Source organism: Asterias amurensis, chromosome 16 (genome assembly GCF_032118995.1).
Source record: "Asterias amurensis chromosome 16, ASM3211899v1".
NCBI lineage: Eukaryota > Metazoa > Echinodermata > Asteroidea > Forcipulatida > Asteriidae > Asterias > Asterias amurensis.
The window spans coordinates 17,547,058-17,566,157 of record NC_092663.1 but is presented as its reverse complement, the minus strand read 5'-3'; the positions used below and the strand labels follow the sequence as shown (position 1 = coordinate 17,566,157).

The following is a 19,100-nucleotide window of genomic DNA, read 5'->3' as shown; positions in this document are numbered from 1 at the left end:
AATGTGACCAATCACAGACGCCGGATTTCTCATGACGCGTTTGACGTAGTCGACACGCACGGTCTTCCGGAGTTTACCGAGACTTACCGAATGTGAACCTAGCTCACATTCTGTTCGTCAATGGCCGCCATGCTGTCCGGAATAGCGAAGACTTGTTTCTCTGCTGTTCGAGCTACAAAACCGGCATTTTCTGCCGGTCTTGTCAGCCAAACAGCTAGATTATGTGCACCAGCAACATATAGCTCAAGTAGGTAGCAAAATTTAAGGGAAACTTGGGGTACTTTTCGTAAAATTTGGGTTTGTTGGTGCCGGTGTGGCAACCGCAAACCGGCAAAAAGTTTAGTGAGAAAACTGCCGCCCTCTGTGCTGCGTGGTGCACACTGCGGCTGCATTAGTAATAGTAATCCGTCGTGAGGTCGCATAACATTTTTGGGGGAAAATTTCCGTATCCTATAATCCTGCCACCTCTTTTTTATTGCTATGAATAAATGAATGAATACCTGGCACGAATCTGGGTATACGAGATATTCTTTTTCTTTGTTAAAAAATAGTGAAAAAGTGGTGGCAGGTTTTTTCTTTTTTAAATTAAATTTGATCATATTTGCAAATTGCATTGTTGGTTGTTGAGGATACACAGAAATGTGGATAACTTTCCGTACGACGCCACCACTTTTTCACTCATTTTTACAAAAAGGGATATCTCATTGAGGTAAATTAGATACTAATTATTATTTCATATCGAATGAAAAAGTGGTGGGGCCATACGGAAACTTTTCCGTCAATGTTTCCATTTTCCCCCAGCCCAGGACAGCATTCGGTGGGTCCAATGATAATCGACCGACCCGACTCAATTTTGGGACGCTAATTTCTGAATCATGTTCAGGGCTTTTAATTAACTAGTGTTAGGCCTACTTTTTTTATGGTGACTGAGACTGAGAGGATAATTGCAGACAGAACAGCCCATTTTTTCCCTAGGCAGGACAGCATTCGGGTTGGTCTGCTCATGGTCTGCTGATAATCGGCAGTCCCGGCACATTTCTGTTTGGGACACCAGTTTCTGAATTGTGTTCAGGGCTTTTTGTTAACTGCTACTTTTTATATTATTAATATTCCATTTTATAAAACTGGAAGTAGGCCTTATTGTGTGTTGACCGTTTTCTGTCGTACAATTAGTTTAAGTTTATTATTAATTATTTTGTTGTCCTAAACAAAACTGGCCAAAAAATTATTAATTAAAAAAAAGGTTTAAAATATTGAACTAGCCTTCCATAAGTGTAAAATTTTGTTAGAAGATAAGGTTTCATCATCTCTGTACAGGTACAAAAAAAATATCAATCATTCTAATGTCGCTAGCATTTTATGTGCTCCTTTGTATCAAGACATGCTTGTGCTTTCCTTGTGCATTTAGTGTGTAAGAAACAAAGGTAGATAAATCTGGATCGGCTCCACATGTATGCTTCTGTTTCATGTAGCACACAAACTAATTCTGATCCTACAACTATTCAATTGAACATACTTTGTCAAACAATTATTTTACTAAATTAGGTTTTCATTTAGATTTTTTTTTCTGAATAAAGTTTTTATGTGGAACTTAAGGAAACTTATGTAGAAGTCAAGGAAAATATGCCAAAATTAACCTCCATTTAGTCATGAAATACAATTTTTAGTTTGAATTTGATTCAGTTTGAGAATGTTTTTATTTGCAAAACTCAACAATGATTTATTTAAATGCCTTTGTTTTTTGTTTGTGTCATTTATTTTATTAAAATAATAATATTAATTAAATTGAAATTAATGTTTGTTTTAAATAAGTGGCTTTATGAAAATACAGCATATCTCTTGAAGTTAATTTTGCGATATGTTTTACTTTGTTGGGTAGGAAAGTATGAAAACAAATAAAATCTATATTAAATTTATTTTGTAGTCTCAATATTTCTTATACAGCTCTTCTCTTGTTTATATGCCAATAAAAGCAATCATTTTTTAAAATTGTATATTCCTTTTTGTATAGGACGCAACTATGTAGCAGAAGCCAAAGAACAGGCTCAAAGTGGGGCTGTTGGAAAGATTGTTGCAGTCATCGGAGCTGTTGTAGATGTTCAGTTTGATGAAGGTCTTCCACCCATTCTTAATGCCTTAGAGGTTCAAGGTCGTACCTCTAGGCTGGTTCTAGAAGTTGCCCAGCATCTAGGTAAGGAGGTATTCTTTTAGACACTTTGAAGTTGTAGTCCTTTGTTCAAAGACACAGCCACTGTAAATCAACTCTGGTTGTGTAATATCCAAAGGTAAATAAAGATGGACTGTATCCATGTATGTATGCTACTTGCCCTTGAAGCATAGAAATTTGGTCTAGTCCGACATGACCCGAGTTGTAATCTTTTTTTATTCTTGTGTGATCTTTTAAAGGAACACGTTGCCTTGGATCGGACGAGTTGGTCAAAACAAAAGCGTTTGTAACCGTTTTTTATAAAATGCATATGGTTGGAAAGATGTTTTAAAAGTAGAATACAATGATCCACACAAGTTTAACTCGAAATTGTGTGGTTTTCCCTCTACTGTACGAACTAACATGGTCGGCCATTTATGGGAGTCGAAATTTTGACCCCCATAAATGGCCGACGTGTTAGTCGACGAGGTAAAAGGAAAACCACGCAATTTCGAGGCATGTTTGTGTGGATCATTGTATTCTACTTTTACAACATCTTTCTACCCATATATGCATTTTATAAAAAACGGTTACAAACGCTTTTCAAAGACCAACTCGACCGATCCAAGGCAACGTGTTCCTTTAAGGGTCACAAAACTCTTTTTTTATAGCAAATGGTGGAACTGTGTTTTTTTATACTCGAGCTATTATTTTTAGTAATATTTATCATGACTTGCTTGCTTAGATGTTCTAAAGTCATAAAAACTTGTGTAAAAGTAACTGCTAAAGTTAACAAAAAAGACTGATTATAAAAATGACTGATTATCTGTTACCTAGGTGAGAACACATGCAGAACCATTGCTATGGATGGAACAGAAGGTCTTGTACGTGGTGATCAATGTCTTGACATTGGTTCCCCAATTAGGATTCCTGTTGGACCAGAGACACTAGGTCGTATCATGAATGTCATCGGTGAACCCATCGATGAGAGAGGCATTATCCCAACAGACAGGTATTCCATTTAACTCATTTAAAAAACTTGATTTATCCTAGATTATGCAATTACAAAAGATTGGGCAGCTCCGTAATAATACAGTTTTAAAAATACCAACTAAGAAAACACCATACAAAAGGTATACAAAATTGCATATATTTTCAGATAAAACAACATGAATGAAAGAAAACAAAGAAAATGGAGAGACAGGTGGCATGTAATTTGTGTCTTGTCTTTATGATGCTCTTTTTTAGCAAAACTTGATTCCCTTCTTTTGATCGATTTTTTTTTATTAGGAGAGCCGCTATTCACCAAGAAGCTCCCGAGTTCGTAGAGATGAATGTTGCTCAGGAAATTCTTGTGACTGGAATCAAGGTCGTTGACCTCCTTGCACCCTATGCTAAGGGAGGAAAGATTGGTAAGTGTAGAATAACTTTATTGTGCAGACTTAAAAGTTCTTTAGAACTTAATTACATGAATACTCAACCATGCAAATAGTTTTCTGCATGGTTGCATTAAAGATAGTGTTTGCATTCTCCTTTGTATCAAGACATGCTTGTGCTTTCCTTGTGCATTTAGTGTGTAAGAAGCAAAGGTAGATAAATCTGGATCGGCTCCACATGTATGCTTCTGTTTCATGTAGCACACAAACTAATACTGATCCTACAGTTGCAAATTAATATATAATTTGTAGTTTTAAAAGAAGTGCTAGTAATAGTTGTGCACTGTTTTAGATGATTTGTCGTTAACCATGAAGGTAGCACTTGTATGCAGACAGATGAACGAGCCCCTAGGTGCTAAGGCTCAGGTTGCTTTGACTAAAATATTCCTGGTTTTGTACAAGGAACAAATATCTTACATGACTTTGATAGTAAGTTTATTTCTTGAACCCATTAATACAGGTCTGTTTGGAGGAGCTGGTGTTGGTAAGACTGTACTTATCATGGAGTTGATTAACAATGTAGCCAAGGCTCATGGTGGTTACTCAGTGTTTGCTGGTGTTGGTGAACGTACCCGTGAAGGAAATGATCTCTATCATGAAATGATTGAAGGAGGTGTCATCAGTCTCAAGGATGATACATCAAAGGTACTTAAAGAACAAGACATGAGAGAACATGGGTTGATTTCACAAAGAGTTAGGACCAAGTCTTGGGAGATATTACAAACTTAAGAGCTAGTCTTATTAGGATGAGTAACTCGTCCTAACTCGAGATATGACTTGTCTTAAAGGAACACGTTGCCATGGATCAGTCGAGTTGGTCTTTGAAAAGCGTTTTGAACCATTTGTTATAAAAAGTAAATGGTTAGATAGATAATTTAAAGTAGAATACAATAGTCCACACTAACATGCCTCACAATTGCGACATTTTCCTTATACGTCACGAAGAAACACGGTTGGCCATTTTTAGGAGCTCCGAAAAATGGCCGACCATGTTAGTTCGCAACATAATTGAAAACCGTGCAATTTCGAGTCATACTTGTGTGAATCATTATATTCTACTTTAAAAACATCTTTCTAACCATATGCATTTTATAACAAACGTTTCAAAACGCTTTTCAAAGACCAACTCGTCCGATTCAAGGCAACGTGTTCCTTTAACTCTTTGTGAAATTCACCCCTGGCTTATTTAGAACCAGTGGGGCAACACGCCTTGAATTTCATGGATGGCCTCCGTTGCCCTGGTCTTGGCCTTGGTACTCATTCAGAAGTTTGCAATAGACTTTAAGATTTACCAATGGAAATGCCCCTTTTTAAAATGAAAATGGCCTTGCCCTCTCAAACATGAAATTCCAGGCATAGAGCAAGGATATTGTCATCTTACATTTTCTTTCAGTCTTATCAATATTACATGTCACAAAATCATGTATTTTTTATTTGATGTTTTTAGTCAATGGCAAAGTTTTGTATTCTCCTTTGTATCAAGACATGCTTGTGCTTTCCTTGTGCATTTAGTGTGTAAGAAACAAAGGTAGATAAATCTGGATCGGCTCCACATGTATGCTGCTGTTTTATGTAGTACACAAACTAATTCTGATCCTACAGTTGCAAATTGATATATAGTTTGTAGTTTTAAAGGAAGTGCTAGTAGTATTTGTGCTCTATCAAACAAGATCTGTTGTCTAACCATGTAGGTTTTTATGCTTACAATTACTTTGAGTAATAACCAAGAGTATCCAGTGCCTTTAAAGATGTTTTGTTGTTAAACCATGTAGGTAGCACTTGTATACGGACAGATGAATGAGCCCCCAGGTGCTAGGGCTCGTGTTGCTTTGACTGGACTGACTGTTGCAGAGTATTTCCGTGATCAGGAAGGTCAGGATGTACTGCTCTTCATTGACAACATCTTTAGATTCACCCAGGCTGGTTCAGAGGTAAGTTATACAGAATACAGGCCTCAAAATAACCCACGGCACCCACAGCAATTGCCGTAGTGCTCTGTGCTTTTGCTGTGTTGCCCTTTGCAAGGTTCCAATACAAACTTGCATTTTCCTCGTAGAAGTGCCCCTTACTGGAGGAAAATTGCTGTGCCCCTTCAAGAGCGAAGGTCAAGGCCTGAGGATATTTTTCTTGGTGTGGATATCTTTCGTTTGAAAATCCTTGCAGCATATAGACTCTTCGGGACTAAACTATGCCCATTTGAAGCTGTGCTTATGTCATGTGGATTTCTATTTGATTATGAAGATGGTTGTACTTGGATTAATGTATGGTCTTTCTCAACAGCCACCTTTGCAATAAGGCATGCTTGTGTTTTTAGTGCACAAGGGTGTAAGTAGCAAAGGAACAGTATTTCTGGATCACCTCCACATGTAGGCTGTCTCTAAGTGCAGCCCACAAACTAAGTCTGATCCTACATATTCCCTAACCACAACCCTGCTCGTTGCTAGAAGATTCAACAAAGGGCTGTGTTGCATCAGTAGTATGTGCCCCCTTCAAAAGTTTCCCATAGACTTAAAGATTTTCAAATGGGAAGTGCCCCTTGTAGAATTAAAATGGCCTTACCCTCTAAAAGATTACATCAATTTCTGAAATATGTTTTCAAATTGACTTATATTGAGTATTTAACTGATGTGCGTTTTTTCTGCTAGGTATCTGCTCTGCTAGGTCGTATCCCATCGGCTGTAGGTTACCAGCCAACTTTGGCCACTGACATGGGTACTATGCAGGAAAGAATCACAACCACAAAGAAGGGTTCCATCACTTCAGTACAGGTAAACAAGAAACTATTATTTCAAGTATAATTGTTTGTTCTCCTTTGTATCAAGACATGCTTGTGCTTTCCTAGTGCATTTAGTGTGTAAGAAGCAAAGGTAGATAAATCTGGATCGGCTCCACATGTATGCTTCTGTTTCATGTAGCACACAAACTAATTCTGATCCTACAACTATTAATCGGAACATATTTTGTTTCATTTCACTACCTTAAATTTGTTTTGAAACATACTGAAAGTTCCCTTCTTACTTTCTCTTGATTGTCCTGTGCAGGCTATCTATGTACCCGCTGATGATTTGACTGATCCCGCTCCTGCCACTACTTTTGCTCATTTGGATGCCACCACTGTGCTGTCCCGTGGTATTGCTGAGATGGGAATCTACCCAGCTGTAGATCCTCTAGATTCCTCCTCCCGTATCATGGACCCTAACGTAGTAGGAGAGGAACACTACGGCATTGCAAGAGGTGTACAGAAGATTCTTCAGGTAAAATTTTTGCAGCTCAAAAATTTATACATGAAATGTTGATAGACGACTTGAAGATTAAGAAAAATTCTTAACAAGGTTTCAAACCCGAGTTAGAAATAAGGATTTGGTTATAGGTTTAATCTTGAGTTGACTGCTTCTGTTGCACCAGAAGCAGTGCTTAGCCTTCGAGAAAGACTCTGCTAAGGTTGAAACATCAAATGATTAAAAAGTACTTCATCTAATCTGTACATTATTCCAGACTTGAGACTCTAATGTCAAGGGCCTTTGTATCAAGACATGCTTGTGCTTTCCTTGTGCATTTAGTGTGTAAGAAGCAAAGGTAGATAAATCTGGATCGGCTCCACATGTATGCTGCTGTTTCATGTAGCACACAAACTTATACTGATCCTACAAATGTTGCACCATTTCTGGAAAGTAACACACAACTATCTCCTTGGAGTATTGAAGTGTCTACTGTGAAGTATCAATTGCTAAGACAAATCTGTTTCTTCGAGGAAGAGTCTGCTAGGGTCGAAACATCGGGCCATTTACTATTTTGGGGATTTCGTTTGCAACAGCTGATTTGTTTTTTCCAAAGTTGAATCTGACATAAGTATTATGGGAGTACACTTTGGTTATCTCATTTGATAACAATTTTAGTAACACTCTCTCTTCCTTCTTGTCTTCTCTTCAGGACTACCGATCTCTTCAGGATATCATCGCTATCTTGGGTATGGATGAGTTGACAGAGGAAGATAAACTCACTGTGTCACGCGCCCGTAAGATCAGTCGTTTTCTCTCGCAGCCCTTCCAGGTAGCTGAGGTCTTCACTGGTTTTCCTGGCAAACTGGTTCCCCTAGCTGATACTATCAAGGGATTCAAGTCCATCTTGGATGGTAAGAGATTTGTTTTGAAGTCAGATTTTTCTTTTTATTGTTTTAGAGGGGTTGGGGTTGTTTGGGCCTGAGGACATGATGAGTAATAAAATATTTCAACCCAAAGAAATTAAAGCTACTCAACTCAATATGTACAAATTATACCAGACTTGAGACTCTGATGTCAAGGGCCTTTGTATCAAGACATGCTTGTGCTTTCCTTGTGCATTTAGTGTGTAAGAAACAAAGGTAGATAAATCTGGATCGGCTCCACATGTATGCTGCTGTTTCATGTAGCACACAAACTAATTCTGATCCTACAAATGTTGCACCCTTTCTGAAAATAAACCCGCAACTATCACTCTTGAGTATTCTTGTGTCTTATTGTATATGCATCAATTGCTAAAAATCTGTTTGTGTTTCTTGAACAGGTGAACAAGACCACCTACCAGATATTGCTTTCAACATGGTGGGTACCATCGAAGAGGTGGCAGAAAAAGCCGAGAAACTAGCTGAGGAACAATAGAGGTCTCACTTCTAATTGGTATCTGCCAATATGTAGAATATCCCTTGGCTTAGAAATTTATTAACAGCTAAGAATTATAATTATATGAGGTTATAGAGCGTTGAAGTCCAAGACCAGGTTTTGTTAAGAATTGTTTGTGATTTGAAAAAATAAATGTGTTTTTGGTTTTTGTGCAACATCAGTTTGAATAAGAATTGGGTAGAGATTTTATGAATAAGGGGGGATTGTGTGGGAGAATGCTCGTTTGGTTAGAATTTCTTAAACTCCTGTGTGTGTGTTAGTGTAATGGGTTACATAATATGATCAGTGAGGTTTAAGGTTTTCTAATAGCAAAACCAAAACAAGTTTTTGGCAATGAAAAATTTGAATTTACATAATGGCATATGGGGGCCCTACAGACCGAGGAATAAGTACTGAACATATTCTTGTTATTTAAAAAATGGGCCGTCTGAATTTTGGTGTTCATGCGAACAGATATTTTGGTAAAATTTCTGACTTTGGAGTAAAATGTGCAAAATTGTATTGAGATGTGAATACACTTCAATACATCGTTACATGTGGATCAGCCATTGCACTAGATAAAATTCGCCTCCTTTCTTCCAAGGGCCAAATTATATGCCTGTTATAATCCTTTGAATACAGGGATTCCTCCAAATAGTTATACAAAGAAGTAGTTGTCTTTGGATCGTTACCATATGCCTTTGGAAATGTTGATTTGTTGCACTTATAAAATAAATTGAAAAAATCAATTAACATTGAAATAGTTATTCTTTGATGTGTCGTTTATTTAATGCTGTCTTTACTGTTTTATAACAGGGACTAGGGGCAAGGGTTTTATCTCAACAAAGAACGACAAATGCACATGTATAAATTTGAATTGTTAAATTTTATACTTTTACAAATTTACAGTAAATGTTACGCTCTTGTTGCTTATTTATCAAAAGGAATTTAAATGTCTTGCTGAAGTATTCACAAGTATAAATATATATCTATAAATAATTTTTTTTTAAATATGGACGGAATGTGTTTGAAACTGCTCCCAAGATTTACATTGTTTGATCAACTGCTGTAAATGTCCGTGAAAGACGAGTTGGGCATCTCCCCTAGAGTTTCAAAAGTAAAGTTGTGCCAGGATAGTAGTCTAACACTGAAGGACCCAAGTATCTTCATGCCAAGACACTGATGCCTCAAATTAGATGTCTTAAACAAATACAGTATGTACAAGTATACAAATAAAAGATCAATACAAATTAAAAATTATCTTGGACAGAGTGCTAGAATACAAGGACTCGCCACGAGAGGGAATGGTAAATCATTCCTATGGTTGGGTTAGGGTTTGATTAACAGCTTTAAAGACCTCTCTCAAAATGTCGGTGAGAGACGATCTAATCGTGGCATTATCAAGGGCTTCTCAGAATAATGCTTGGAGCTTCTGAACTCTTTTTGCCTTTGCAAATACATGTACACGGATGCCTCGGCTATAACTATTACCTGTGTCTTTCTTATTATTACGCGTACAGTTTTCCATGCTACCATCCCATGACCAACCATAAACTAGCCTTTACAACCGTTCAAGAAACCCACAACGAGGTTTAGCTGTATGTATACTTGGTACACCATGTACAACTGATTTGTCATCACATGTAACCAACCAGGTGATTTGCGTTCCAGGTTGATCTAGATAGCTCTGATGATGTAACTGTTTTTGATACGGTGTCTTTAAGCTGTAGGCATAACTATCACTTGTCCAACCCTGTTGATGTACCTGTTTATGTGGTGTCTTTATGCTGTAGGCATAACAATCACTTGTCCAGATGTTGAAGGGCGGCTATCTTGCTTCCATCTTAAAAATGTAAATAAGAAAAGACATAATCAATTAGTTTCAACCCAAGACCTGCCGCTAAGGACTGGTTAAAGCCATTGGACCCTTTCGGTACAGAAAAAAAAAAAAAGTTCACAGATTTACAAATAATTTACAGGGTTTACAGAAGGTAATGGTGAAAGACTTCTCTTGAAATATTAGTCCATGAAATGCTTTACTTTTTGAGAAAACGGTAAAACAATATAAATTCTCGTTAACGAGAATTACGGATTTGTTATAAACACATGTCATGACACGGCGAAACGCGCGAAAACAGGAGTGGGTTTTCCCGTTATTTTCTCCCGACTCCGATGTCCGATTGAGCCTAATTTCCACAGGATTGTTATTTTATATATAAGTTGTGATACACAAAGTGTGGGACTTGGACAATACTGTTTACCGAAAGTGTATAATGGCTTTAAAATCACTTCAAAAAATAGCTGTAAAATGAAAAACAAAATTGCACGACCACACTATTTTCAGAATGGGAAAGAGTACTCTTGAGGGTGCTATTGTGACCTACTTATTGCAGAGATCCCAACCAGGTGGGGTCGCCATTTGCAAAAATTTATAAACAATTATTTGTCCATTTTATGATCACTAAAATAAACAGTGCATGAAAGAGTAAATTCGAAATTCACAGTCAGTACATGTACTTGGAGTAGGATAAGTAAAGAAAAGGATGGTCATGCACTTACTTTGGTGGAGGCGATGGAAGAGGTATGACACCTTCGATGTAGGAATCTTCAATATCCTCGCCATCATTGTCAACAATTTGGGAAGCTAAGTTGGAAAAGACAAGGAATATTATGTTCTCGTTAAGTAAATAATACTTGTGTTACAATGAAGTGTTTTCAGTTGTGTTAGGCACATGTGAATCCATTCAATGATTTTGCATTGGTGTACCTTGGTATCAGAAACACAAGCATGTTTTTATGAATTGAAATATTGTTGGATTACATCAAGATTAAATAGAATTCTTACCTGCAGCTGAGAAGAGTTCAACTCCTCTGCCTGCAGGAGGGGATACTGTAAAGGGTGAGATGAGGTCAAGTCTAGGGTCTCTGACCTTTGACATCTGACCTATTCCAGGCTGGAAAAAAACATGGGTACAAATGCAATTACAAGTACCATTTAAGGGTTCAATAGATACAATGCATTACAAAACCTTGTCAACACATGTCTAAACAATGCAAGAGAATTGGCAAGAATTATTCCTTTGCTTACCAGGGGATGTTGTTTCCTGGGTGTATTGTTAGGCTGGCTGCTTGGCATTACCCCAAGAGGTGCATCGGCCTAAAAAAGGAAAAAAGCAATTAAGACGAGGCATAGTGACATACAAACTAACATAGACACTTAGAGATATCAACTCTATAATTTGGTTTTTACCCTTACATCGATGTGTATTTACTGTACACTCAGTACTTTCTTGAGTTCTGCTCTAGCAATGCAAATGTCAGGGGTTCGAATCCCACCTGAGTGTTTTACCTGTGTTTTTGTTTTCACAGAACTTAGGAATTATTCTCCATCCCTGATGCAAAAACTTAAATCTAAATATCAACTCATTTTTATTTTTCATCTTTTTGTAAAATCGGTGCTGTTTGTCATGAAAAAACCCTAGGCCTCAAGTTCACCTGTATTAATAGAATCCTACTCTGCCCACCCCGGGTAAATGTTTGGGGTGTAATTGTAGAAGTTCATTGCAAAGAAAGTCCACACTTTATACTTGTGATACTTACAGAATATGAGACTGAAGCATGGTGGAGTGTTGCTGCTTGTTTCTGCAATGTTTGCCTCACAAAGCTCTCATCTTTCAGGGCATATAAACTGTGTACATTATAAAAACACAATCAATGTACGAGAGTCAATGGAAGCCAGCCAAAGCAGTGTTTGATAATTCAGTTATTTAAGGTATTTGTAATTTTTCACTTCTCAAAGGTTTCCATTTTAACTTTTAAATGTAACAGGCTCAAAAATCAAGACTGGAAACATGATGTAGTTGTAATGTGTTTTATTCCATTTTCCAACAGTGGAAACCTCGTGCAGCCAGCGCTGTACAGAACTATATCTCTCTTTAAAAACAACTCCTAGCAGAACAGTGTCTTGAGCAACATATTACATTATAAAATGATGGTGAAGTTTAGATGGCAAACAAACCTTTTTTGCAGAATGGCAAATTTCTTTTCCCACATTTTAGTTGTTCTGGCAAGCTCTTTCTTCAGCCTGTAAACATTATAATCAAAGAAACAAATAAAACACAAATTTTGTTTAACAGGGAGAAAGTTTTAACTGCAAATGAAATTAAGACTTTGACCAGTAATCTTGATTAAAAAAGAATTGCTCGTTAACGATGCACAAAGACTGTGTTCATAGGATGCTCATTTCATGTACATGTATTATGGTTATGAGAACCCAATCACTATTCTAGCCAAGAACCATAACACAGGAAGTTTCAGGTTTAAATGTCGAAGGAAAACCACAGAGAATTATTCCTGGAACCTGATCCACATGGTTCCAGAGATTGGATTCAAACTGGGGTCTTAAAGGTGGAAGGCATAGAAAGATATCACTACACCAACCTGACCGTACGCAAAATAGCTTTCATGCTTTCATGTTCACAAATCCAAAGAAATTAAAGTAACAGCATATGGAGGTTGACAGAAGAAGTCTCCTACTTTAACATTAGAAATAAAACTACAAATCTCACCGTTCTACTTCTAGCTTCAGGAAGATTTCAATCTTCTTCAATTTGGAGAGATCTGTGTCACTTTTAGAAGCAACTAAGGCACTCTCTCGTTCCTGTGTTTATTAATGGCAAGAATAAAAAACCATGAATCTCTATTAATCATGTCAATATTGGTTGTTTGTATTCAATGCTTGATTTGCGTATAACTTGAGAAAGACTCTGCTAGGGTCTAAACGTCTGTCCATAACTATTTGTTTGCATTTAAACCATAAATCCTTATAGTTGGTAAGCAGTGTGCAACAGTTTAATATAACTTCTATGAATAAACTATATAAAATATAAGGGTTAAAAGTAAGAGTCCTCAATACAGAAAGCTTGTAGCAAGTCTCAATGGTGAGAGGGGGGGGGGGGCAACACCATACCTTCTTTTGTAGAGCTAGTGCCGTCTTGCGTTGTTCGTCTAACAGTCTCAATCTCTCTTCTTCTTGTTGCTGTTGTTCCTTAGCATGTTTACGAGCAATTCCAACCATCTGTTAAACAAATGTTACAAAAATATCAACCAAAAATATCAACCAACATCACTTATTGGTTTGGTTAAAAACTTGAACAAAACAAAATATTCACACATTATTTTTGTGTTTTGAACATGATAACATGATTCAATTAATGAGAAAATGAATACTCAAGTAGCATTTATAAATCAAACTGGCTGCAAGTTCTTCACACAGTCTTCAACAACAACGTAATCTTTATAATGAAAGATCAAAAATGCCATTTTGACTTGTGGCAATTTTTTAAATAAGCAGCATTTGCAATGGACACCCCCCAAAAAATGAAAGATAATGAAAGATAAAAAAAGGCATTTTGACTTGTGGCAATTTTTTAAATAAGCAGCATTTGTAATGGACACCCCCAAAAAAATGAAAGATAATGAAAGATAAACAATGCAATTTTGACTTGTGGCATTTTTTTTAATAAGAAGCATTTGCAATGGACAACCCTCCCCCCCCACCACCAAAACAACCCACCAATCAACCAAACAAACAAACACCAGTAACAACAACTTGAAATATAGCTGAGGCATTTTCTTGGGAGCATAGTAGGCCTACATGTTCTAAGCTTCTCACAGCTTCAACATCGCAACAATAACCCATATTGCTAAACATCATGGAGGAGAAATGTGCAAAAATGCATATCAAATAAAATAGACTCGGTAAAAATGAAGCAACATAAATTGAATAATAATGTGCTAAACAATTCATGAATTAATTACAATTAAGTTTTGAGAATTGATGTTACAATACATGCTTGAAGTAAGAGAGAAAGACTCTGCTAGGGTCCAAACATCAGGCCATTAACAATGTTGTGCATAGTTGGAGTACGTTGCAATACTCAGATGTGCATTATATGTCATGGTGAGGAATATTCTGACTTGGTACGGACTTTTGCAGACAAATGATGTAATGCTGAAATGTTCTGTGCTGGACAGTCATCAATTCAACTTCATTCAACATTAAACAGTTGCTGTTTACAATAACATGCAGTTTGAGGGAAGCAGGCAAGCTAACACAATTTATAAAGTGATGCTGTACAGACAAAAAAACATAAATGAATTGCTAGTTTGCCAAAACCAATATGACAGGGTGGGTTGTCAGTGCTCTGGCAACTACTGAATATGCATGAGTATAATGAATATTGATATAAAATCTTTTCAACATGAATACATGAATATTGCAGACATTCAACAAGGACAATGACAACAATTTCCAATTGAAACAAACTTTTTGACGCTCCTGCTCCTTTGTTGAATCAATCTGAAAATTACAAGATTTCAAATGAATAGTTTGAAGGAAACTTTCTCATCAATTGGATTGCCAACATTATCATAACCATTTTGACAGGTAACTTATATATAATGGAAGAATACATAGAGTCAACGAGATAATAAACCATTCCTGTCATTCAAAGTTTATTGTAAAAAGTTATCAAGGTATAAAGTCTAGAAAGAAGTTTAGGTTAAATATGCCGAATTAAACGATTATATGCAACAGGAGCATATGAATCATATAAAACCTAGACAGTTTATTGAAATGGAAAACGAATTTCTTTACCTCATCCCTCGCTTTTGACATCTTGTCTTGCATCTCCCTCTCCATCTGAAGGCGTTGTTTATCAGCCTAAAATAGATTAAACAAAAATTCAAATTTCATTTAAATTTTCCCCAGTTTTGTTCAACATCAGTAGTTACTTTTGAGACATCCAAACTGACCCTACCAAGTCAATTAAAGACAGGTATGGAAACTTATTTACAATAACTAGAAAGGCACAAAACAGAAACTTACATTCCTTCGGAGTGAAGCCATTTCTTGATGGGCGGACGATTTTGCTTCTTCAAGTTCATGTAGAAGCTGCAACCAAGACCATAATAACAAGTAAAAATCAAGTACAAGTACAAATTGTGTAATCTTCACTCTGTAGCAAAACAAGAGTGCACTTTATTACCACAATAAGCAAGATACTTTATTACGATTGTTCCTCTTCACCCAGGGGTATAAATGGGTACCTGCGAGGGTAGAGGTTGATATGTGAATGAAAAAAGCCTTTGGTGCACTGTAAAACGGTAGCCCAGGTTGTATACTCTTAGGGTACCTGCGAGGGTAGAGGTTAATATGTGAATGAAAAAGCCTTTGGTGCACTGTAAAACGGTAGCCCAGGTTGTATACTCTTAGGGTACCTGCGAGGGTAGAGGTTAATATGTGAATGAAAAAGCCTTTGGAGCACTGTAAAACGGTAGCCCAGGTTGTATACTCCCCCTGGAGCTGAGAAAGAATAAAGGGATGCTATTGGCCCAATGACCAGATGACAAATGTAAATCGCATTGAGACGGTTACTGTGAAATCCCCTATATAAGAATTTGTTATTATTATTAATTAGTTGGATGAAAGTTTACCTGCTTGACTTGTATTCTCTCCTTTTCAAGTTCCTTGGTCATTTTGCTCACTTCTTTGTCTGTTTACCAAAAAACAAATAACGGTGAAAATTACACCTAGATGCAGCTATGCAAGAATTTAGAAAGTGAACTACATCACTGTAGAGCAGTTGTCTTGAAATAATTAATGAGGGCACTGGCTTACTGGATAGGACTGAAGAGACTTAACCCTGCTTCATACTTCCTGCTAATGAACAACAAATTTGTTGTGACGCAATAATCGGTACGTGCTACCTTTCTAATTGTGACGCATGGAAATTCAGGAAGTATTATTCTTTATTATTATTATTATTATGAACTGGTCTTTATGGTATTTGTAACAAAACACTGTCAGGAGAAACTTACTAAATTCTTCTATTTGATCATCTTTAATATCCATTGCTTCCTCCATGGAATCTATTCTCTGCTGTAATGTCCCCATTTCATCTCGGAGATGTTCAACTTCATAAACAGCACTGGGTGTAGATGCTTCACTCCTTGGCTCCTAAGCATTACAATAAATTATTACATCGATAAGTATATATTTGGTTTGCAGTAACACCATGTGTGTATCTACTTGCCAGGTAGATTTAGAGAACTGTCTTGCTTTATATTATACTACCGCGGAGTAGATTTTCGGAATTCAGGAAAATTCCCAGTCCTGAAAAAACCTGTCCTGCTTTTTAACTTCTACTTGGGCAGAAGGTAGATAATTGAATTTACCACTTAAAAAAAACTGTTCTTAGGTAGGATTTGAAACTTTGCATGGTGGAAGTATAATTAGGTGAGGTTTGGGTTAAAATCTCTTTTCAGTAGTGTTGGTTCTGAGTTGTCAACCATTGGTTCTTCCCAGAACCAACACGTTTTCATGATTCAGTTCTTGATAAACTTTCCGCTGAGCAGTAATCCTCACTAATGGCAGTTTAAAACTCAAATGGCGAGTTTCTGAGTCACAAAGTCCACTTTACCTGGGCTATTTGTGCAACCTGCATACGTAGCATATCAATGATACCTTCCTGCTGTGCAACCTGCTGTTGTAGCTTCACGTAGTCCTCACCAATCTGCTCATTTTTATTGGATAGACGCTTCTGTTCAACTTGCATTTTAAGTCCTGCATGAGTCTAAAAAGAAAGATAAATTGAGAAAACTTGTCAGAATTAGACAAAAGAGAAAATAACATGATTGAAATGAATGAATTTCACTTGGATGAAACTTGACATAAGCATCAGTTTTTTATATAAATGAAATTTTTAGTGGCATCTAATAAAACTGAACACCCAAAGTTTGAAACTCAAATATTTTGGGGATTTTTCTTTTTGGGTCTCTAAAGTCGAATTGTATAATAACTACCTTCCAATCATTGTTGAGCTTAACTATAGCATCAGCCATTTGTTGACGAAAGCTTCGACGCACTACTTCCACTCTCTGCAATACAAGAGAAACCAAAAGTAGTAAATGCAAACTAATCTGGTAAGGTAGGGCTAAAGTTTTACACTGGATCACAGGCCTAAGGCCACTAGTTATAGTGTCGGCCAAGTTAACTCATGGACGGACAAGTCCAGCGGTCTTGTGTTCTACAATTAAATTATAATAATACCTCATTCTTAGAAATATCGTCTTCAAATGTTGGCTTTAAAAAAAATAAAAACTTTAAATTCTTTTCAACAAAGTTTTCTTTGTCCTTAATGACAAAATAACATTCTAATATGTCTTAAAGTACTTTTTTCAAAGGCGTTTTTTTCTCACTTTGATTCTAGTCATAATATAAAAACAATTCTGGTCCAGTAAATATTTTAAGCAGCAAGCCTTATCCCTGAACTGACTGTACCTCAGTATGCATCTTTTGTAGCTCTTCTACTCTTTCGTTGATTCTTACATACATATCTAGAGTCTTCTCCTGCAATTTGTTCTCATAGTCCGCTTGCATCACTTGTTTTGTTACTGCTAATTCTCGTTTCAATCTTTGAGACTCCTGAAATGAGAAAGTAAATTGTTGTCTTCTTGTACAAATTTAAGTATTTGAAAAATACTCAAGGTTATTGAGAAAACATTTGATATTCTGGTTAGAGGAAATGTAAGTTGATTTCCAATTAGAGCTTTGTAAATCAATTTAGCAGAGTTAACTTTAATTAATTGAATTGAACTTAGCAGATGTTTAAAATGTAACTTCAAGTAGTCTCATAAAACAACCTGAGCTGATAATAAACCATTAACTAGGTTTTGTTTTCAATTTTTTTTTTTTTGCTGTAGAAAGTAATCAAAAGCTTAAACCTGAACAGTAAGTTCACTACAACAGTTACAAACAATATGTAAATGTGTTTGGAATTTCAATTTGAGTGACTTGACATTTTTTCTTGGATACCTTGAGTAGACCTTGAATATCTTGTGTCATTTCTTTGAGGTTAACAATGTCCGATCTCTCTGTCTGGGTGGCTCGATCTTGACTGAAGAACCCAACCTTCTGCTGATCTGCAATGGACGGCCTAAAAAGTCATCAAATATTCAAAAATCATATTAAGTACCTGTACTTGGAACTAGCTCTGGACAAATATAATGATGATGGCACTATTTCACTACTTAATTAAAAGCATCTTTGGGTGGTATCTTTGACGTATATTGAAAATCGTAGGCGATTTCATTCAAGCATTTTGGTTTTGTACTTTTGTCGTTTTGATTTTGGGGAGTTTTTTTCATAGCTGGAAGGAATCCCTGGAACTGGATGTTCGAAAAAAATCCTACAAAATTAATTGCTGGTTGCATTGTAATGTAAACAACTGAAGAACAAGAAGGCGCCAACATTAAAATAAGGTAAGGAGGGCACTGCAGTGCCCCAGTTACTGGGTCTGGTCTCAGTCATCACAAACTCTCTACTATCCTAGTATAATCCTTTAATTTTAAACTATCATTCAATTAATTTAAAATTTCTTTTCAATCATGATTTAAATTGAATTTAAATTCATTAAAATCACTCAAAATTCATACAAACAATTTTTAGTTGTGATCATCGTGTTCCATGGACAAACCAATGAATTAAATTTAAACAGTTCCTTCTAGTTTTTTAAAACTACACCTCCAAATTGGAGTCCAACTCCAATCCATTTCTAAATTCTTGTTGGCATTTGTTTACTTTAGTCCGGAAACTGGACAGAAAAGACTAGTATTGTGATCGAGGACTAAGATTACGTTACTGCAGAATAAATACCGAATATCATCATCATCATCTCCTGAAGAATCCTCTCCGCTAGAGTGTTCTGCCAGCATCGCATCCTCAAGCGCAAGTTTGGCCAGTTCTTGAGACGTCATTGCCGCAACTGAAAGTAGTTTTTTACCTTTTTCATCCGCCATCTTGTTCGTTGCCAGGTGGAC

The 19,100-nt window shown here is 36.5% G+C and overlaps 2 protein-coding genes across 3 annotated transcripts; one reads left to right on the top strand and one right to left on the bottom strand.

Moving 5' to 3' along the window:
• Nucleotides 1-93: 93 nt before the first annotated feature.
• Nucleotides 94-8,980, top strand: LOC139948991 (ATP synthase subunit beta, mitochondrial-like). The gene is made up of 10 exons (XM_071947375.1): nucleotides 94-247; nucleotides 2,012-2,191; nucleotides 2,984-3,158; nucleotides 3,437-3,558; nucleotides 4,043-4,227; nucleotides 5,355-5,513; nucleotides 6,228-6,350; nucleotides 6,624-6,836; nucleotides 7,513-7,714; nucleotides 8,125-8,980. The coding sequence occupies exons 1-10, from the start codon at nucleotides 121-123 to the stop codon at nucleotides 8,217-8,219; spliced, it is 1,581 nt and encodes a 526-aa protein (XP_071803476.1). The 5' UTR covers nucleotides 94-120; the 3' UTR covers nucleotides 8,220-8,980.
• On the bottom strand, nucleotides 8,235-19,099 carry LOC139948990 (uncharacterized). 2 transcript variants are annotated; one of them, XM_071947373.1, is made up of 18 exons: nucleotides 18,937-19,099; nucleotides 18,097-18,217; nucleotides 17,563-17,706; nucleotides 17,085-17,159; nucleotides 16,703-16,855; nucleotides 16,101-16,239; nucleotides 15,717-15,775; nucleotides 15,109-15,174; nucleotides 14,878-14,943; nucleotides 14,548-14,580; nucleotides 13,189-13,296; nucleotides 12,788-12,879; nucleotides 12,238-12,303; nucleotides 11,820-11,907; nucleotides 11,308-11,376; nucleotides 11,065-11,173; nucleotides 10,779-10,863; nucleotides 8,235-10,062 (listed from the first exon to the last, which is right to left on the bottom strand). In XM_071947373.1, the coding sequence occupies exons 1-18, from the start codon at nucleotides 19,077-19,079 to the stop codon at nucleotides 10,002-10,004; spliced, it is 1,677 nt and encodes a 558-aa protein (XP_071803474.1). In that variant the 5' UTR covers nucleotides 19,080-19,099; the 3' UTR covers nucleotides 8,235-10,001. The 2 variants fall into 2 exon arrangements, with proteins under 2 accessions (XP_071803474.1, XP_071803475.1); XM_071947374.1 differs by lacking the exon at nucleotides 14,548-14,580.
• Between the last annotated feature and the right edge of the window lies 1 nt (nucleotide 19,100).

What these genes read in the sequence shown, in the direction of transcription:
- LOC139948990 (XM_071947373.1), bottom strand. Translation starts at nt 19,079, where the DNA reads ATGGCGGATGAAAAAGGTAAAAAACTACTTTCAGTTGCGGCAATGACG. An exon ending in AGGTTGCACAAATAGCCCAG is followed by an intron (nt 16,240 to 16,702) that starts GTAAAGTGGACT and finishes TGTAATGCTTAG; the next exon opens with GAGCCAAGGAGTGAAGCATC. An exon ending in TGGCTTCACTCCGAAGGAAT is followed by an intron (nt 14,944 to 15,108) that starts GTAAGTTTCTGT and finishes AATCTATTTTAG; the next exon opens with GCTGATAAACAACGCCTTCA.
- LOC139948991 (XM_071947375.1), top strand. Translation starts at nt 121, where the DNA reads ATGGCCGCCATGCTGTCCGGAATAGCGAAGACTTGTTTCTCTGCTGTT. An exon ending in ACCAGCAACATATAGCTCAA is followed by an intron (nt 248 to 2,011) that starts GTAGGTAGCAAA and finishes CTTTTTGTATAG; the next exon opens with GACGCAACTATGTAGCAGAA. An exon ending in GGCATTATCCCAACAGACAG is followed by an intron (nt 3,159 to 3,436) that starts GTATTCCATTTA and finishes TTTTTTTATTAG; the next exon opens with GAGAGCCGCTATTCACCAAG.